Raw genomic sequence first — 16,364 nt, 5'->3', positions numbered from 1 at the left:
GAGGTCAATTTTTCAGACAAGGGGTTTGATTCTGTTAATCACGTATAGCAAATAAAGCTTTCCAGAAGATAAAATATCTCACCTTTGGAAGCTCTTCGATCTGGTTAGCATCTAAATAAAGTTCCTCCAAGGTCTTATCAGAAATGAAAATGTCTTTGGGCACCTGTTCCAAACTGCAGTGAGAATAGTCCAACACAGTGACAGCTTCTTCTTCTCCCCTTAGACAGCGACATGGCACCAGCCTTCCAAACAAATTACGCTTTGTCGTCATGATTTAGCACTGCAAACAAAAGGGAGATTCATTAAGGCCTTGTAGCTGCAGAAGAAATATTTGTGTATGCTCTATTTCACACCAAAAATATTGAAGAAGTAAATAAAGCTCCAACATCAATAGCAGCATGAATTTTCCTGTAAAAGTAGAAGTCACTTGAATGGCTTCTTTGTCAGTTGCATGTTCAGCGTCAATTGATCTTTAGAAATAATTATATTCCAGGCGGCACGGTGGTGGAGTGGTTAACACTGCTGCCTCACAGCGCCGAGGACCTGGGTTTGATCCCCGTCCCTGGTCCCTATTCACGTGGAGTTTGCACATTCTGCCCATGTCTGCGTGGGTCTCACCCTCACAGCCCAAAGGTTTGCAGGGTAGGTGGATTGGCCACGCTAAATTGCCCCCTAATTGAAAAAAAAAATGAATGCTCCCGAAATGCTTTTTAAAATAAATAATTATATTAGCAACAAATTCCAAGAAATGTCATCTTTAAATTCATTTAATGAACGTTGTCGTACTGTTCGACAACAGTAGCAAAAGACAACAACCTATTACAAGAAAGTCAATTTGGATCAGGCACGTCACTCAAGGACACAGTTCACTGCAAAAATATGTACACAGCCAGTATTAGAATAACAACGTTTTATTTTATCCAGTGTTCCTCAAACAGAGGGTGGGTAAATGAAAACTACTTCACAGTCCATTGACATTGTGCACTACAAATCTGCATGCCTGGAGCATCTATGTAAATCCTGGTGAAAGCCACCCTAATGTTCAGTCCAACAAAGTTTGGGCAAACTATGTTAGACTGAAGGGCAGTTGCATCAAATGATTTGGCACATAGGTCTGGGAATGAGATCAAGATCATCCTATTGGGAAGAGTTGCATTCACGATTCAGCAAAAGACTGATTTGCGCAGTCAAAGAGGATTTTTGCTGAAGAGATCATTTTGATAAGTCATGTCACTATAAACATCCAGACAAATATGCACGTCTTTAAAAAATTAAGTAAAAACAAAATGCGATCCAGAACTGGAAGAGAGAAAAGGGAAAGAGAAAAATAAAAGGCATTGCGTTCTGTAAGAATATGATTTTATCATACGCTTTTCAATATCTAGAATGGATTTCAGGTGAGGTTTCAGTAGTAAACTGAGCAGTTCACCTGAATCAACTATCAGTGATTTCTTCCAGCTGCGGGGGGCCTGGACGGACAGTTTCTACAGGATGGCGGCACTGGGTATCGGTTGTCTCACTGACATTTTGGCTGGATACCCATTTTGAGACCAGGTCACAAGAGTTTGTACTGATGCTCAGGGCCAGCAATTGAAACCTCTTTTTTTCCCCTTTCTCTTCAGCCAGGCGGTTCTTCAACTTCCAGCTTCATTTGGCCCAGAATGTTCACCTTTCGTCATCCAGTACATGGGGGCAAAAATATTGGGTGGTTTGGTTGGTAGAAAAAAAAATGGTCGCAGGTCCTGGGTGGGGATCAGTCATGGGAAGAGTTGGTCCAAGTCATGGGAAGAATTGGTCCAACTTCTGCACGCCCGTCCAAAGTTCCATGCGGTCTTGGGAATCTGTGAGACAGGATACCACATGTACACCAGACTCTCTGAAGCGTTACATGACCAGTGGGCAGTGTTAGATGTACCATCCTTTCCCAAAGATAACCAGCTCTTGTTTTAACACTTACGAATGAATTTTTCGACTTGACCACTTGTATTAGCGATGCCCTTGACTTAAGAAAAGCAGATATTACGTTTTTTTTTAAATCCTGGTGGCATTATGTAATATAGCGCCCAGGTGAAAAAGGCGACCGTAGAAACATGCTTCCTTCATTCACCCAATCTCTCTCACCTTACCTCTCTTTTCATTATATTGCAAAATTGATTACATGTTACATTTTAAAAGATCATTTTAAAATGTTGAAAGATTTTGGAGCAGCAGTAATTAAAATGTTTGCTTCAGATCATATGACATGTTGAGCAACACTCAAACTTGTAATTTTTCTCATGCCAAGGTGTGGGCAAATCTGGTTACCAGAGTTTACTGATGTAGATCAAGGAAGAAATTAGGTTTCCATTTCCTGTAGAATGTACTGCCACACCAGTTGTCAATAATCAGCTGTTGAAGAGTCAAAACTGTGAAACCCATGGCCCCGTAATAAGGTCAGGCCCTTTTTCCATTTGTGAAAAAGACATTTTCATAACAAGGCGAGAAGTTTATTTTTATCACTCAATCTGAGCAGTCTTTTGTCAAACAAAAACCGAAAATGCTGGACAATCTCAGCAAGTCTGACAGTATCTGTAGAGAAGGGAGCCAGCGTTCTGAATCTGAATGACTTTGTGTCATCAAGGCTCGAAACATTAGTTCCCTTCTCTCTCCACAGATGCTGTCAGGCCTGCTGAGATTGTCCAGCATTTTCTGCTTTTGTTTCAGGTTCCAGCATCCACAGTAATTTGCTTTCATCTTACTCTTTTGTCAAAGTGCGGTTCATGTATCCATTTGTCAAGGTGCAGTTCATGTACCCATTTTAAAATAATGAAAATTGCACAATTTAAAGTATCACCAGCAATTGGCACCTCAAACTACAGAATGCTGGAATGAAGGGTAATTTTCCACAAACTGGGACACATCAAGCTCCAACTCCTACCATTGTCACTAACAATAATAATCTTTGCTGTGACAAGTAGGCTTACATTAACACTGCAATTAAGTTACGGTGAAAAGCCCGGAGTCGCTACATTCCAGCGCCTGTTACAAGATGATCAGAGGATTGGATAGGGTGGACAGTGAGAGCCTTTTTCCTCGGATGGTGATGTCTAGCATGAGGGGACATAGCTTTAAATTGAGGGGAGATAGATATAAGACAGATGTCAGAGGTAGGTTCTTTACTCAGTGTAGCACCGTCAAAGAGTAGTAAAGGCGTGGAATGCCCTGCCTGCAACAGTAGTGGACTCACCAACACTAAGGGCATTCAAATGGTCATTGGATAGACATATGGACGATAAGAGAATAGTGTAGATGGGCTTTAGAGTGGTTTCACAGGTCGGCGCAACATCGAGGGCCGAAGGGCCTGTACTGCGCTGTAATGTTCTATGTTCTCTGTTCTAGTACACAGAGGGAGAATTCAGAATGCCCAATTCACCGAGCAAGCATGTCTTTCGGGACTTGTGGGAGGAAACCGGAGCACCCGGAGGAAACCCACATGGAGAATGTGCAGACACCACACCGACACTGACCCAAGCCGGGAATCGAACCTGGGACCCTGGCGCTGTGAAGTCATAGCGCTAACCACTATGTTACCGTGCTGCTCTATGGAGAGGAAAAAGACCACGCAAGCTGCTCTTTCAAACTTCCTACTGAAAATTTCAGAACAAAGATCGATTAACATCTGCAACAAAACAGCCAGAAAAGGGAAAATTGCTATTTTAACGAAAACGCACACACAAGTTAAGAGTCGCATAACCAACACAGCTATTCTTGAAAGCATAGTGATAGGGGCTCATGAATACGAATCCACTATTCCACACATACCCGAGAATTAGGTATCAAACAGTGGACAGAAAAAGGCATTTCAGTGAACCCACCATCATTAGCATACCCCTGCTAATGCTTGCACTGAAGAGGGACAGCAAAGTTTTCAAGAATTAAATGGTTGCTTGATTTTAATTCCCAGCTGAAATATCACTTTCAATAGCTTACGTCACTCCATGGAAACTCTGCCACGTGCAATTATTCAGCACTCCTAAGTGCTATCTATTAAGGGACACCTCTCTTTGAGCCTATGTTCTGAATGTGAGGTTTTCGAAGATAATTACCCTTCAAGGCAAAATGGAGGTTTGAAGAGGGTCATGTGGTCTGCTTCAAATCCAGCCTGACAAGAAGCCTGGGTGGCTTGGTTACCATGGGAACGGGATCACTGAGTGGAAGCTTCCTGCGAGAAAGGTGCAAAATATCCTCAATCAAAAACAAATGAAGAGCTGCTGGGCTAACAACAGCTTTCAGTATTTGGGCAGAAAGAGACTTTACAAAGGCAGAAGGTTGTAGGTGGCATAGTCAGCAAAGTGGAGACGGCGGCGAGATACCAGGCAGAACACGAGTGGGACGTACCGACACAGGAACCGCAAGCAAGGCAACAAATCCTCCATCCACACATCGACCAGAGTGAATAGCCTCATTGGTCACAACTATTCCCTTAACACTGCATACTTTCACCGTCTCCCAGGCTCGAAAAGAAGCAGTCACTCCAGGAAGCGTGGAAAACGTGCAGGCCTGCAGGTGAGAGGGGGCAGCACAGTAGCATTGTGGATAGCACAATTGCTTCACAGCTCCAGGGTCCCAGGTTCGATTCCAGCTTGGGTCACGGTCTGTGCGGAGTCTGCACATCCTCCTCGTGTCTGCGTGGGTTTCCTCCGGGTGCTCCGGTTTCCTCCCACAGTCCAAAGATGTGCAGGTTAGGTGGATTGGCCTTGATGAATTGCCCTTCGTGTCCAACATTGCCCTTAGTGTTGGGTGGGGTTACTGGGTTATGGGGATAGGGTGGTGGTGTTGACCTTGGGTAGGGTGCTCTTTCCAAGAGCCGGTACAGACTCGATGGGCCGAATGGCCTCCTTCTGCACTGTAAATTCTATGATAATTCTATAATAAATTCTATGAAACAACGCGGCCCCAAAGCCCCTCTGCCTAGCTTACTCCTAGCTTATGCCCAATCTCTAGAAAACAAGCTAGACGAACTTAAAGCCAGGCTCACTTTTCAAATAGAACTAAGGGACTGCTGGGTGCTCTGTTTCACGGAGACATGGCTCACTCCTGCTTCACCGGACTGTGCCCTACAACCACAGGGCTTCTCAATCCACCGAATGGACCGTACGGCGGTCTCAGGCAAGGCAAGGGGAGGTGGGGTCTGCCTCCTAATCAACACCTCCTGGTGCTTAGATGTAGTAACACTGGCGAGTCTCTGCTCCCCGGACCTAGAATACCTGACGCTAAAATGCCGGCCTTACTACCTTCCGTGGGAGTTGAGCTCCGTTACGGCAGTTTACATCCCACCCCACGTGAACATCGCACTGGACGGAATATTCACCACCACAAATAGCATTGAAACGAAACATCCGGAGGCCTTGTTCATTGTAGCTGGGGACTTCAATCAGGCCACGCTCAAGAGCGTACTACCAAGTTACCACCAACACGTGACCTGTTCCACCAGAGGCCCAAACATCCTGGACCACTGCTACACAAATATCAAACATGCCTACCGCTCTATTGCCTGCCCATACTTTGGCAAATCTGACCACAAGGCTGTGCTCCTGCTCCCGGCTTATGAGCAAAAACTGAAATGGGAGAATCTGTCAAAGAAAGTCACGCATTGTTGGTCTGGGGAATCGGCTGATCTCCTACGGGACTGTTTGTGGAGTCCACGAGTCAGTGGACTGGTCAGTATTTAAAAACTCTGCGACCAGCCAGAACGAGTACACCACTACAGTAACTGACTTCATTAGTAAGTGTGTAGAAGACTGTGTGCCAAAGAAGCAAATCCGCGTGTTTCCCAACCGGAACTCTGGATGAACAGGGATATCCACTGCTTGCTAAAGTCTAGGTCTGAGGCGTTTAAGTCAGGCGACCCCGACCTTTACAAGAAAGCCAGATATGATCTAAAGAAATCCATCAAAGGTGCCAAAAGACAGGACCGGACCAAGCTCGAGTCCCAGGCTCGCCACATGGATCCCCGCCATCTATGGCAAGGTCTGCAAGACATAACGGGCGACAAGATGAAGGATGTAAAATCGTAGGCTCCAACGAACCCCTCCCTGATGAGCTCAACGCATTCTATGCCCGCTTTAAGCAAGAGGTCAGCTAGAACGAGCCCTCCACCCCAGAAGCCTCGGATGAACTTGTATCTGAGATCACCATTGCAGACGTCAGAGCAGCCTTCTCGAAGGTCAGCCCTCGGAAAGCCACTGGCCCGGATGGGGTGCCCGGACGAGCACTCGGGTCTTGCACAGATCAGCTGGCGGGGGTATTCGCAGACATCTTCAACCTCTCTTTACAACAATCTGAGGTCCGTATCTGCTTCAAGAAGACGACCATCATCCCTGTACCAAAGAAAAGCCAAACAGCGTGCATTAATGACTATCTTCCAGTGGCTCTGACATCCATCATCATGATGTACTTCGAAAGGTTAGTCATGGCACGAATCAACTCCAGCCTCCCGGATTGCCTTGATCCACTACAGTTCGCCTGCCGCTGCAACAGGCCCACAGCAGACGCCATCTCCATGGCCCTGCACTCTACTCTGGAACACCTAGATAACAAAGACACCTATGTCAGACCCCTATTTATCGACTACAGCTCAGCCTTCAACATCATCATTCCTACTAAACTCATCTCCAAACTCCGTGGCCTTGGCCTCAGCTCCTCCCTCTGCGACTGGATCCTGAACTTTCTAACCCACAGGCCAAAATCAGTAAAGATAGGCAACAACACCTCTCCACGATCATCCTCAACACTGGTGCCCCACAAGGCTGTGTCCTCAGCCCCCTACTGTACTCCTTACACACCTATGACTGTGTGGCTAAATTCCCCTCCAATTCGATTTTCAAATTTGCTGATGACACCACCGTGGTGGGTCGAATTTCAAACAATGGCAAGACAGAGTACAGGAATGAGATAGAGAATCTGGTGAACTGGTGCGGCGACAATAATCTCTCCCTCAATATCAACAAAATGGAAGGAGATTGTCATCAACTTCAGGATGCGTATTGGAGAACATGCCCCTGTCTACATCAATGGGAACGAAGTAGAAAGGGCCGAGAGCTTCATGTTTTTAGGTGTACAGATCACCAACAGCCGGTCCTGGTCCCCCCATGCCAACACTATAGTTAAGAAAGCCCACCAACGACTCTATTTTCTCAGAAGACTAAGGAAATTTGGCACGTCAGCTATGACCCTCACCAACTTCTACAGGTGCACTATAGAAAGCATTCTTTCTGGTTGTATCACAGCTTGGTATGGAGCCTGCTCTGCCCAAGACTACAAAAGGTTGTGAATGTAGCCCAGTCCATCACACAAACCAGCCTCCCATCCATTGACTCTATCTATAACTCCCGCTGCCTCAGAAAGGCAGCCAGCATAATTAAGAACCCCACGCACCCCGGACATACTCTCTTCCACCTTCTTCCGTCAGGAAAAAGATACCAAAGTTTGAGGTAACGTACCAACCGACTCAAGAACAGCTTCTTCCCTACTGCCATCAGACTTTTGAATGGACATACCTCGTATTAAGTTGATCTTTTCTCTACACCTTGCTGTAACTGTAACATTATATTCTGCAGTCTCTCCTTCCTTCCCTATGTATGGTATGCATTGTCTGTATAGGCTGCAAGAAACAATACTTTTCACTCTACACTAATACGTGTGACAATAATAAATCAAATCAAATCAAAGGGAGGATGGTCTCTGGCTGTGGAGACTCATCCCATAGCAATCTGAAGACACTGGAACATTTCTCCTCGTGAAACTGGTAGGAGAAATTCCTGGAGCGGGCTTTAACGCTGGTACTCATTTTGGAATGTTGCCAAAAACCGAGGAAGCACCTTTCAATGGTCACTCAATGTTACAACTCAACAAAACGGTGAGATGAGAACCTATTGGAAGATGGGAGTGGCTGTGAATGGTTTCCTATAAAGGCCGGTGATGTATATTTATGCAGCTGGGGTTATTGGTGACCGTTAAAGCGTTAATAAAAGGTTAATTCTTTTGTTGGACAACTAATTCTAAACTACAAGTATGGTTTGGTCAATTTTGCTTTTAGTTTTTATTTTACAGTAAATATCTTAGAACTTTATATCTTGTCGTGCAATTCCTTTAAATTGATCACTGGGAATTCAAACATCAGTTTCTGCAGGGATCGTAGCACCTCAATGTAATTTGCTTAAAGTAAAGCATAGGTTTATTTGTTTGTTAACTTTTGCTTGACAATACAGTTTTCCATAACCACTTAACCAAGAGTGAAGTACAGCTCACACTCTCAAACCTCTGTGGAGTAACAATTAGATAAATTGCAGTTGACTTGCCACAAACAATATTCCAAGCATTTCACACACTATGAAGGTACCCTGCACGATCTGCAACCCAGTACATCTAGTCCCTTTCAATCTGATAGAAAACAGCAATTTACAGTGAAGACCATTGAAAATTACTTCTCATTTAAGCAAATGAAGGAAATGCTACTTCCAAAATTAAATGTAATTAATTATAAAAACTAAAACATAAGCGTAGCATTGATTTTTGGATCTGGGTAATAGATTAAATGTACAACAAGCTCTTGATGTACATAATTATTCTCCACGATCTCAGATGTGAAAGTATTCCAATCTACAAGTGTTAAAAGTCAGGAGTAAATGATTAGATAGCAGTAACTTTAGCTGTTGACAAATTGTAACATTATGTATGCAACTCAAAAATAATTTTGTCCAATAATTTTGTTATTCTAAATATTCTGCTTCTTTAACCCTTGCATTAATCTTTTCTCATTTGCAGAAAGAAAGAAAAACATTTGAATTTAATATCTTTCAAATAAAAATCAGAAAACTTCTTTTAACCCCAAGTCTCAAAGGCAACTTTAGAAACGAAGATGCTGAAAGACGTATAAAAATGCTATCAGAGTTTTTAAATGCTTATAATCGAGTATGCTCCAAAGATAATTCATTTACATGCTACATGACATTTCTTGGCCACACCCCACCATCCCCATCCTCAAAGCGTTGACCTCTTATTCAGCCACATTTCATCGCACACCGTTCAAGTTTTTGGCAAACTGGCCATTATTTATGTACCGCCTTCACAATGAATGCTACCAGAATATCTAATCAGAGCGTTTTGCTCGTCCTGTCTGCACAATTATCTATAGAAATAGTAGGGACCCTTGTTAATTTCCTCCTGCAACACCAAGATCATTTGTAGAACTCACAACAATGCCACATCTAGGATTAATTAACAACCAACTGAAGTATCTCCAAAGTTCAAATGTAGGATTTGTTGCTGCACATGCAACAGCTCCTTACCAGATAAACCAGCTATGCTAACATGGAAGCTGTGCATTTCCAGCATTAATTTGCCAAATAAAATCAAAGGCTAGCCCAAACTTTGCCTTGCAGGTTGTAAATACCCACACCGGAATCACGTCGCTATTCATTTTGCCTGGAGGGTCCTTCTTCTGTGGTGTAATGACGCTCATCAGTCTACTTCTATTACTAAATTCCATTCCATCACCTCAGCAGTCGTGATGAGGTGCAGTTACTTCACTTCACTGTGATCAGCTCTGAACTAGTCTGACTGCTTCAATCATCTGGATCCCTTTCTGTGACGAGTCATTTTTTTTTGGTCTTCCTTGGCTTCTTGTTCTACATTCCTCTCTGTGCAGGGCCATGAAATTGTTTACATTGAAGCACGATCAAACCATCCCAGTCATCTGTCTTTGACCTTCTGTATAACTGTGTTGTTTCTTGTCCAAGGCATGTTCTTATTACATTTTCAAGTAATTAGGGTATTTAAGCCCCTAAAGCCAAAAAGGATTAATGGAGTCTAACTGCACAAAAACGTAACATTTTAAGAGCTATACAAAGAGAAGATTATGACAGCATTTTTCTTGTTGTAAATACAAACTAATTCAACCAGCCTTAGATTTTCAGTTGACAGCTTCCCAGCCATGATGACATGCACACAATATGTTACGATGTCAATAGACTTCTTGTGATTTGACTTGGTGCCACTTGGAAAGCACTGACCAGGACGAATAAGGTGAAATTATTTTTCTATCCTTTCAGTTGCTGGTCTTTGCCTCTCTGACACCTTTACTATGACTTGCAAATTCATGTGTGGGGAAACAATAGGGACAAACTCTCATTCTTCCCGCCTAGAGCACAGAGCTTTGAAGTTCAGTGTTTTCCATCATAAAAGGTATTTCGCAGGAATTTGAGAATATGCTTTTCCACAGATAACCTAAGGCAGAAACTGGTTTGTTCGAAAAGAGAAGTAGCAATGGATTACTAGGTCTAGTTTGCTACAGGGAAACCAGGTTTCCTAATGGCTTAAATTGGTAAATTCAGCATGTGGTAGGTAACTGAGCCAACAAGACCCCACGTGGGGTTCTAGTCTATGAATCTATCAATATTAACTTGGAATCACAATTGCCACAGTGAATAGAAGAATAGAAGTGAACTGACCATGCTAATGCCTCTAATGGAATCTAGTTTCTTTCCATGAAAAGCAGGAGCTACTATTGAAAACAAAGTGGCCCCACTCTGATGTTCGGTATTCTTGACTTTCTCCGACATGCCAAAATTACAAGCACTATTTGGCTGAGATACAAGCGAGCTGTTAAAATCCTCGAAACTATACTTTGATAGGATTCATCACATTCAGGACAGCAAAGGGGGGGGGGGGCAACAAAAATAAGGAAATGGGCATGTGATGATACTATTTAACATTTGCATATCTAGGCAATAAACAAAAATTGTATTGCTAATTGCATATTTGATGCAAAAAGTAGGGCTTAGATACTAAAAGATGATTGAAAAACAATACACTGAAGCATGACTTTAAAGAGAGAATCCAGTCAAGTGATAGAAAAGTGTTGCTTGCATTGGCAAGGACAAATTAATTTTCCTCCTGCTACATACACATGTGCAGACAGTATCTCAGATCTTTCAATTCTTTGGTGCGATATCGTAAGACTTTGAAGCTGGGTAAATTGAAAATAGTGTTTTCTTTTTAAGAACCCCATTTTCCATAGTTAACAGAAACAATTCCTGATCAAAAGACAAACAAAACAACTGCATATGTTAAGGGTGGCACGGTGGTGCAGTGGTTAGCACTGCTGCCGCACAGTGCTGAGGACCCGGGTTTGATTTAGGTCCCGGGTCACTGTCCGTGTGGAGTTTGCACATTCTCCCTGTGTTTGCATGGGTCTCCCACAAACCAAAGATGTGCAGGGTAGGTGAATTGGCCAAGCTAAATTAATTGCCCCTTAATTGTGTGTGTGTGTGGGGGGGGGGGGGGGGGGGGGGTGGATGTATGGAATCTGCAGATTTTGGAAAGCAAAGAAAACAGAAAATGCTGCAAACATTCGGCAGGCCAGTCAGTGATAATGGGCCGCAGAGCTGGGGGCCAACCTTTCAGGTGCAGGCACGTCATTAGCACAATTTCCTAAAATTAAGCTTGGCGAAGAGATAGTCTGCTCAAGGCAATTTCAAACATCTTTATTCATCAGCTACGTACAAAACAAGGTTCTGATTGCGATATTTTCCACAAGTTAAAGCTTGAAACAAATTAAAACGACTGCGTAGAAAATTCGCTTAGTCAAATTCTGTGAGCTGTACTGGTTCCAGCGGACAAGCGTCAACGCTCCAGGCAGCAAACGCATACTTCCTGTTGCACTGTACAAAACTATTGATGCAAGATCAAGTGTTCTATTAATTTACATACATTAGCTCTTTGAAGCTCTTTTGCCGTACTCACCAAGTTAATCAGTTAGGCACAGTAGTAAAATAGGGTATTTCAAAGGGCATGTAAATGTGATATTAGTTTTCTATCGTTTTACACTCAATAATTTAATTTTCTTTCAACCCAAATTAACAAACAGAACCAAAAATGGCACTTTTAGATTAAATTCCTCCCATATTCACTTCTATGCAGCCTCCTTAAACTTGGCGGTGAACTGATCCAAGTTAAACTTCTGCATGCCAAAATGTCCCTGTGATTGACTCTCAAGTGAGACACGACACACTTGCACCAAACGATGGTTAGCAAGTATTCCCACACAAAAGACACAGCTTTTTGCCTTTCTAAACTATAAACAGACAACTTAACCCATCAAACTCAGCTGACCAGCCAGTAGTGTTACCCATGACTTCATCTGGTGTGAAAAGCTCGAAATGTGTAGCATTTGCTCAGAATCATCTGTGGCATCATCACTTCTGTTGCAACAGTTTTTCAGCTGACACTGGAAGCTAAGAATTTCTGCCATCTCAAAATAATGTATGTACTCATCAATCTTGCCAAAGTCGGGGCAGCACGGTGGTGCAGTGGTTAGCATTGCTGCCTTACGGCGCCGAAGTCCCTGGTTCAATCCCGGCCCTGGGTCAATGTCCGTGTGGAGTTTGCACATTCTCCCTGTGTTTGCGTGGGTTTCACCCCCACAAGCGAAATATGTGCAGGGTAGGTGGATTGGCCACACTAAATTGTCCCTTAATTGGAAAAAATGAATTGGGTACTCTAAATTTTTATTTTTTTAATTTTTAACCAAAGTCTTTCTGAGAAAGGCTGGAGAGGAGCCCGGGGTGGGAGGGAGAGGAGCCCGGGGTGGGAGGGAGAAGAGCCCGGGGTGGGAGGGAGAAGAGCCCGGGGTGGGAGGGAGAAGAGCCCGGGGTGGGAGGGAGAAGAGCCCGGGGTGGGAGGGAGAAGAGCCCGGGGTGGGAGGGAGAAGAGCCCGGGGTGGGAGGGAGAAGAGCCCGGGGTGGGAGGGAGAAGAGCCCGGGGTGGGAGGGAGAAGAGCCCGGGGTGGGAGGGAGAAGAGCCCGGGGTGGGAGGGAGAAGAGCCCGGGGTGGGAGGGAGAAGAGCCCGGGGTGGGAGGGAGAAGAGCCCGGGGTGGGAGGGAGAGGAGCCCGGGGTGGGAGGGAGAGGAGCCCGGGGTGGGAGGGAGAGGAGCCCGGGGTGGGAGGGAGAGGAGCCCGGGGTGGGAGGGAGAGGAGCCCGGGGTGGGAGGGAGAGGAGCCCGGGGTGGGAGGGAGAGGAGCCCGGGGTGGGAGGGAGAGGAGCCCGGGGTGGGAGGGAGAGGAGCCCGGGGTGGGAGGGAGAGGAGCCCGGGGTGGGAGGGAGAGGAGCCCGGGGTGGGAGGGAGAGGAGCCCGGGGTGGGAGGGAGAGGAGCCCGGGGTGGGAGGGAGAGGAGCCCGGGGTGGGAGGGAGAGGAGCCCGGGGTGGGAGGGAGAGGAGCCCGGGGTGGGAGGGAGAGGAGCCCGGGGTGGGAGGGAGAGGAGCCCGGGGTGGGAGGGAGAGGAGCCCGGGGTGGGAGGGAGAGGAGCCCGGGGTGGGAGGGAGAGGAGCCCGGGGTGGGAGGGAGAGGAGCCCGGGGTGGGAGGGAGAGGAGCCCGGGGTGGGAGGGAGAGGAGCCCGGGGTGGGAGGGAGAGGAGCCCGGGGTGGGAGGGAGAGGAGCCCGGGGTGGGAGGGAGAGGAGCCCGGGGTGGGAGGGAGAGGAGCCCGGGGTGGGAGGGAGAGGAGCCCGGGGTGGGAGGGAGAGGAGCCCGGGGTGGGAGGGAGAGGAGCCCGGGGTGGGAGGGAGAGGAGCCCGGGGTGGGAGGGAGAGGAGCCCGGGGTGGGAGGGAGAGGAGCCCGGGGTGGGAGGGAGAGGAGCCCGGGGTGGGAGGGAGAGGAGCCCGGGGTGGGAGGGAGAGGAGCCCGGGGTGGGAGGGAGAGGAGCCCGGGGTGGGAGGGAGAGGAGCCCGGGGTGGGAGGGAGAGGAGCCCGGGGTGGGAGGGAGAGGAGCCCGGGGTGGGAGGGAGAGGAGCCCGGGGTGGGAGGGAGAGGAGCCCGGGGTGGGAGGGAGAGGAGCCCGGGGTGGGAGGGAGAGGAGCCCGGGGTGGGAGGGAGAGGAGCCCGGGGTGGGAGGGAGAGGAGCCCGGGGTGGGAGGGAGAGGAGCCCGGGGTGGGAGGGAGAGGAGCCCGGGGTGGGAGGGAGAGGAGCCCGGGGTGGGAGGGAGAGGAGCCCGGGGTGGGAGGGAGAGGAGCCCGGGGTGGGAGGGAGAGGAGCCCGGGGTGGGAGGGAGAGGAGCCCGGGGTGGGAGGGAGAGGAGCCCGGGGTGGGAGGGAGAGGAGCCCGGGGTGGGAGGGAGAGGAGCCCGGGGTGGGAGGGAGAGGAGCCCGGGGTGGGAGGGAGAGGAGCCCGGGGTGGGAGGGAGAGGAGCCCGGGGTGGGAGGGAGAGGAGCCCGGGGTGGGAGGGAGAGGAGCCCGGGGTGGGAGGGAGAGGAGCCCGGGGTGGGAGGGAGAGGAGCCCGGGGTGGGAGGGAGAGGAGCCCGGGGTGGGAGGGAGAGGAGCCCGGGGTGGGAGGGAGAGGAGCCCGGGGTGGGAGGGAGAGGAGCCCGGGGTGGGAGGGAGAGGAGCCCGGGGTGGGAGGGAGAGGAGCCCGGGGTGGGAGGGAGAGGAGCCCGGGGTGGGAGGGAGAGGAGCCCGGGGTGGGAGGGAGAGGAGCCCGGGGTGGGAGGGAGAGGAGCCCGGGGTGGGAGGGAGAGGAGCCCGGGGTGGGAGGGAGAGGAGCCCGGGGTGGGAGGGAGAGGAGCCCGGGGTGGGAGGGAGAGGAGCCCGGGGTGGGAGGGAGAGGAGCCCGGGGTGGGAGGGAGAGGAGCCCGGGGTGGGAGGGAGAGGAGCCCGGGGTGGGAGGGAGAGGAGCCCGGGGTGGGAGGGAGAGGAGCCCGGGGTGGGAGGGAGAGGAGCCCGGGGTGGGAGGGAGAGGAGCCTGGGGTGAGAGGGAGAGGATCCAGTTGTGGTCTAAGAGGGAACCAATGACCCTGGTTCTACCTAAGAAAATACGAAGAGTTAGGGGCCAAATTAAAACACAGACCATCAGAGATAATCATCTCAGCTGTTAGCGGAGCCTCACGCCAATTGGTGTAGGATCCAACAGATTAGGAAAATAGACTTGTAGCTCAAAGAGTCGTGTGGGGAGAATGGGTTTCAATTCTTGGGGAACTGGCATCAGTACTCAGGAAAGAGCGAGCTATTCCGTGGAAATGGGCTTCACCTAAACCAGGCCAGGACCAGTCCTGTATAACTAGGCCTGCCTGGGGACAGGACTTCAAACTAAGAAATGGGGGGGGTGGGTGGAGACATAAAGAAATTAGAAATCCAAACAGTGAAAGGTCAAGACATTGAAACAGTACAGTGATGTGGTTAAAGTCAATCAGGGTGAGTGAGACAGGAAGGGACAGAACAAGTTTGACAAAAATAGTACAATGAATAAAGTCGCTGCAAGGAATAGAAGCTTTTTCATCTCGGTCTTAAATGGGCACTTCCTACTCTTTGATTATGTACCTCTGGTCCTCGGTTCTTCCACAAGAGGAAGCATCCCCTCAGCATCTACCCTGAGAATCCTATTTGTCTTAACAAGGGGTCACCTCTCATTCATCTGAACTCCAATGAATTCAGGCCCAATCAACTCAACCTCTCCTCTTCAGAAAATCCCTTCATATCCAGGATCAATCAAGTGAACCGCTCTGGGCTGCCTCCAATGCCTGTATATTTTTCCTTAGACAAGGGGACCAAAACTGTTCACAGTATTCAAGGTGTGGTCCAACTGGTGCCTTCTATAGTTTTAGCAGGACTTCCCTATTGTTATACTCCATTCCCATTGAAATAAAGTGCAACACACCATTTGCCTTCCCAATTATCTACTGAACCTGCATGCTAGCATTTTGTGATTTATACACAAGGACCCCCAAATTCCTGTGTTGCAGTTTTCTGCCGTCTTTCTCTATTTAAATAATATTCAGCTCCTTTATTCTTCTTACCAAAGTGAATACCTTCACATTTTCGTACATTATATTCCATCTGCCAAGTTTTTGCCCATTCACCTGTCTTTATCCCTCTGTAGTGTTGTCAACTTCACCATTTGTCTTCCCACCTATTTTGTGTCATCTGAAAACTTGGCAATAGTGCATTCACTTCCCTTGTCCAAATCATTGATATGTATTGTGAATAATTGTGGCCCCAGCAGAGACCCCTGTGGCACTCCACTAGTTACAGGTTGCCATCCTGATAATGCTCCTCTTATCCCAACTCTGTCTTCTATCAGTTAACCAATTCTCTATCCATGCTAATATACTATGCCCAACAGCATGGACTCTAGTCTTAAGTAACCTTTGTGCAGTACCTTATCGAACGTTCTTATCGGAATTCACAAAGCATCTGAAATAAGATGGATAACAAGTGCAACAAATAGATGTAAATGATTTAGATCTAATCGCTGTTACAGAAAAATGGCTACAAGGTGATCAAGGTTGGGAAACAAATATTCCAGGGTACAGTATTTTGGAAAGGCATTCA

The 16,364-nt window shown here is 47.6% G+C and overlaps 1 protein-coding gene across 3 annotated transcripts in view; it reads right to left on the bottom strand.

Moving 5' to 3' along the window:
* The window catches only part of erbin (erbb2 interacting protein), a 354,311-nt gene that overhangs the window by 227,555 nt on the left and 110,392 nt on the right, over window positions 1-16,364 (bottom strand). For 2 of the 3 annotated variants that reach the window (XM_072515927.1, XM_072515929.1), the window contains exon 2: window positions 83-280. In XM_072515927.1, the coding sequence (XP_072372028.1) occupies window positions 83-271 (189 nt within the window). In that variant the 5' untranslated portion in view covers window positions 272-280. Of the gene's footprint in view, window positions 1-82; window positions 281-7,538; window positions 7,641-16,364 lie in introns of those variants that run through there. The other variant, XM_072515928.1, reaches the window with a different exon arrangement.

This window comes from Scyliorhinus torazame, chromosome 9 (genome assembly GCF_047496885.1).
Source record: "Scyliorhinus torazame isolate Kashiwa2021f chromosome 9, sScyTor2.1, whole genome shotgun sequence".
In the NCBI taxonomy this organism is placed as follows: Eukaryota; Metazoa; Chordata; class Chondrichthyes; order Carcharhiniformes; family Scyliorhinidae; genus Scyliorhinus; species Scyliorhinus torazame.
Note: the sequence above shows the minus strand (reverse complement) of the source record. Positions and strands in the feature narration are given on the sequence as shown.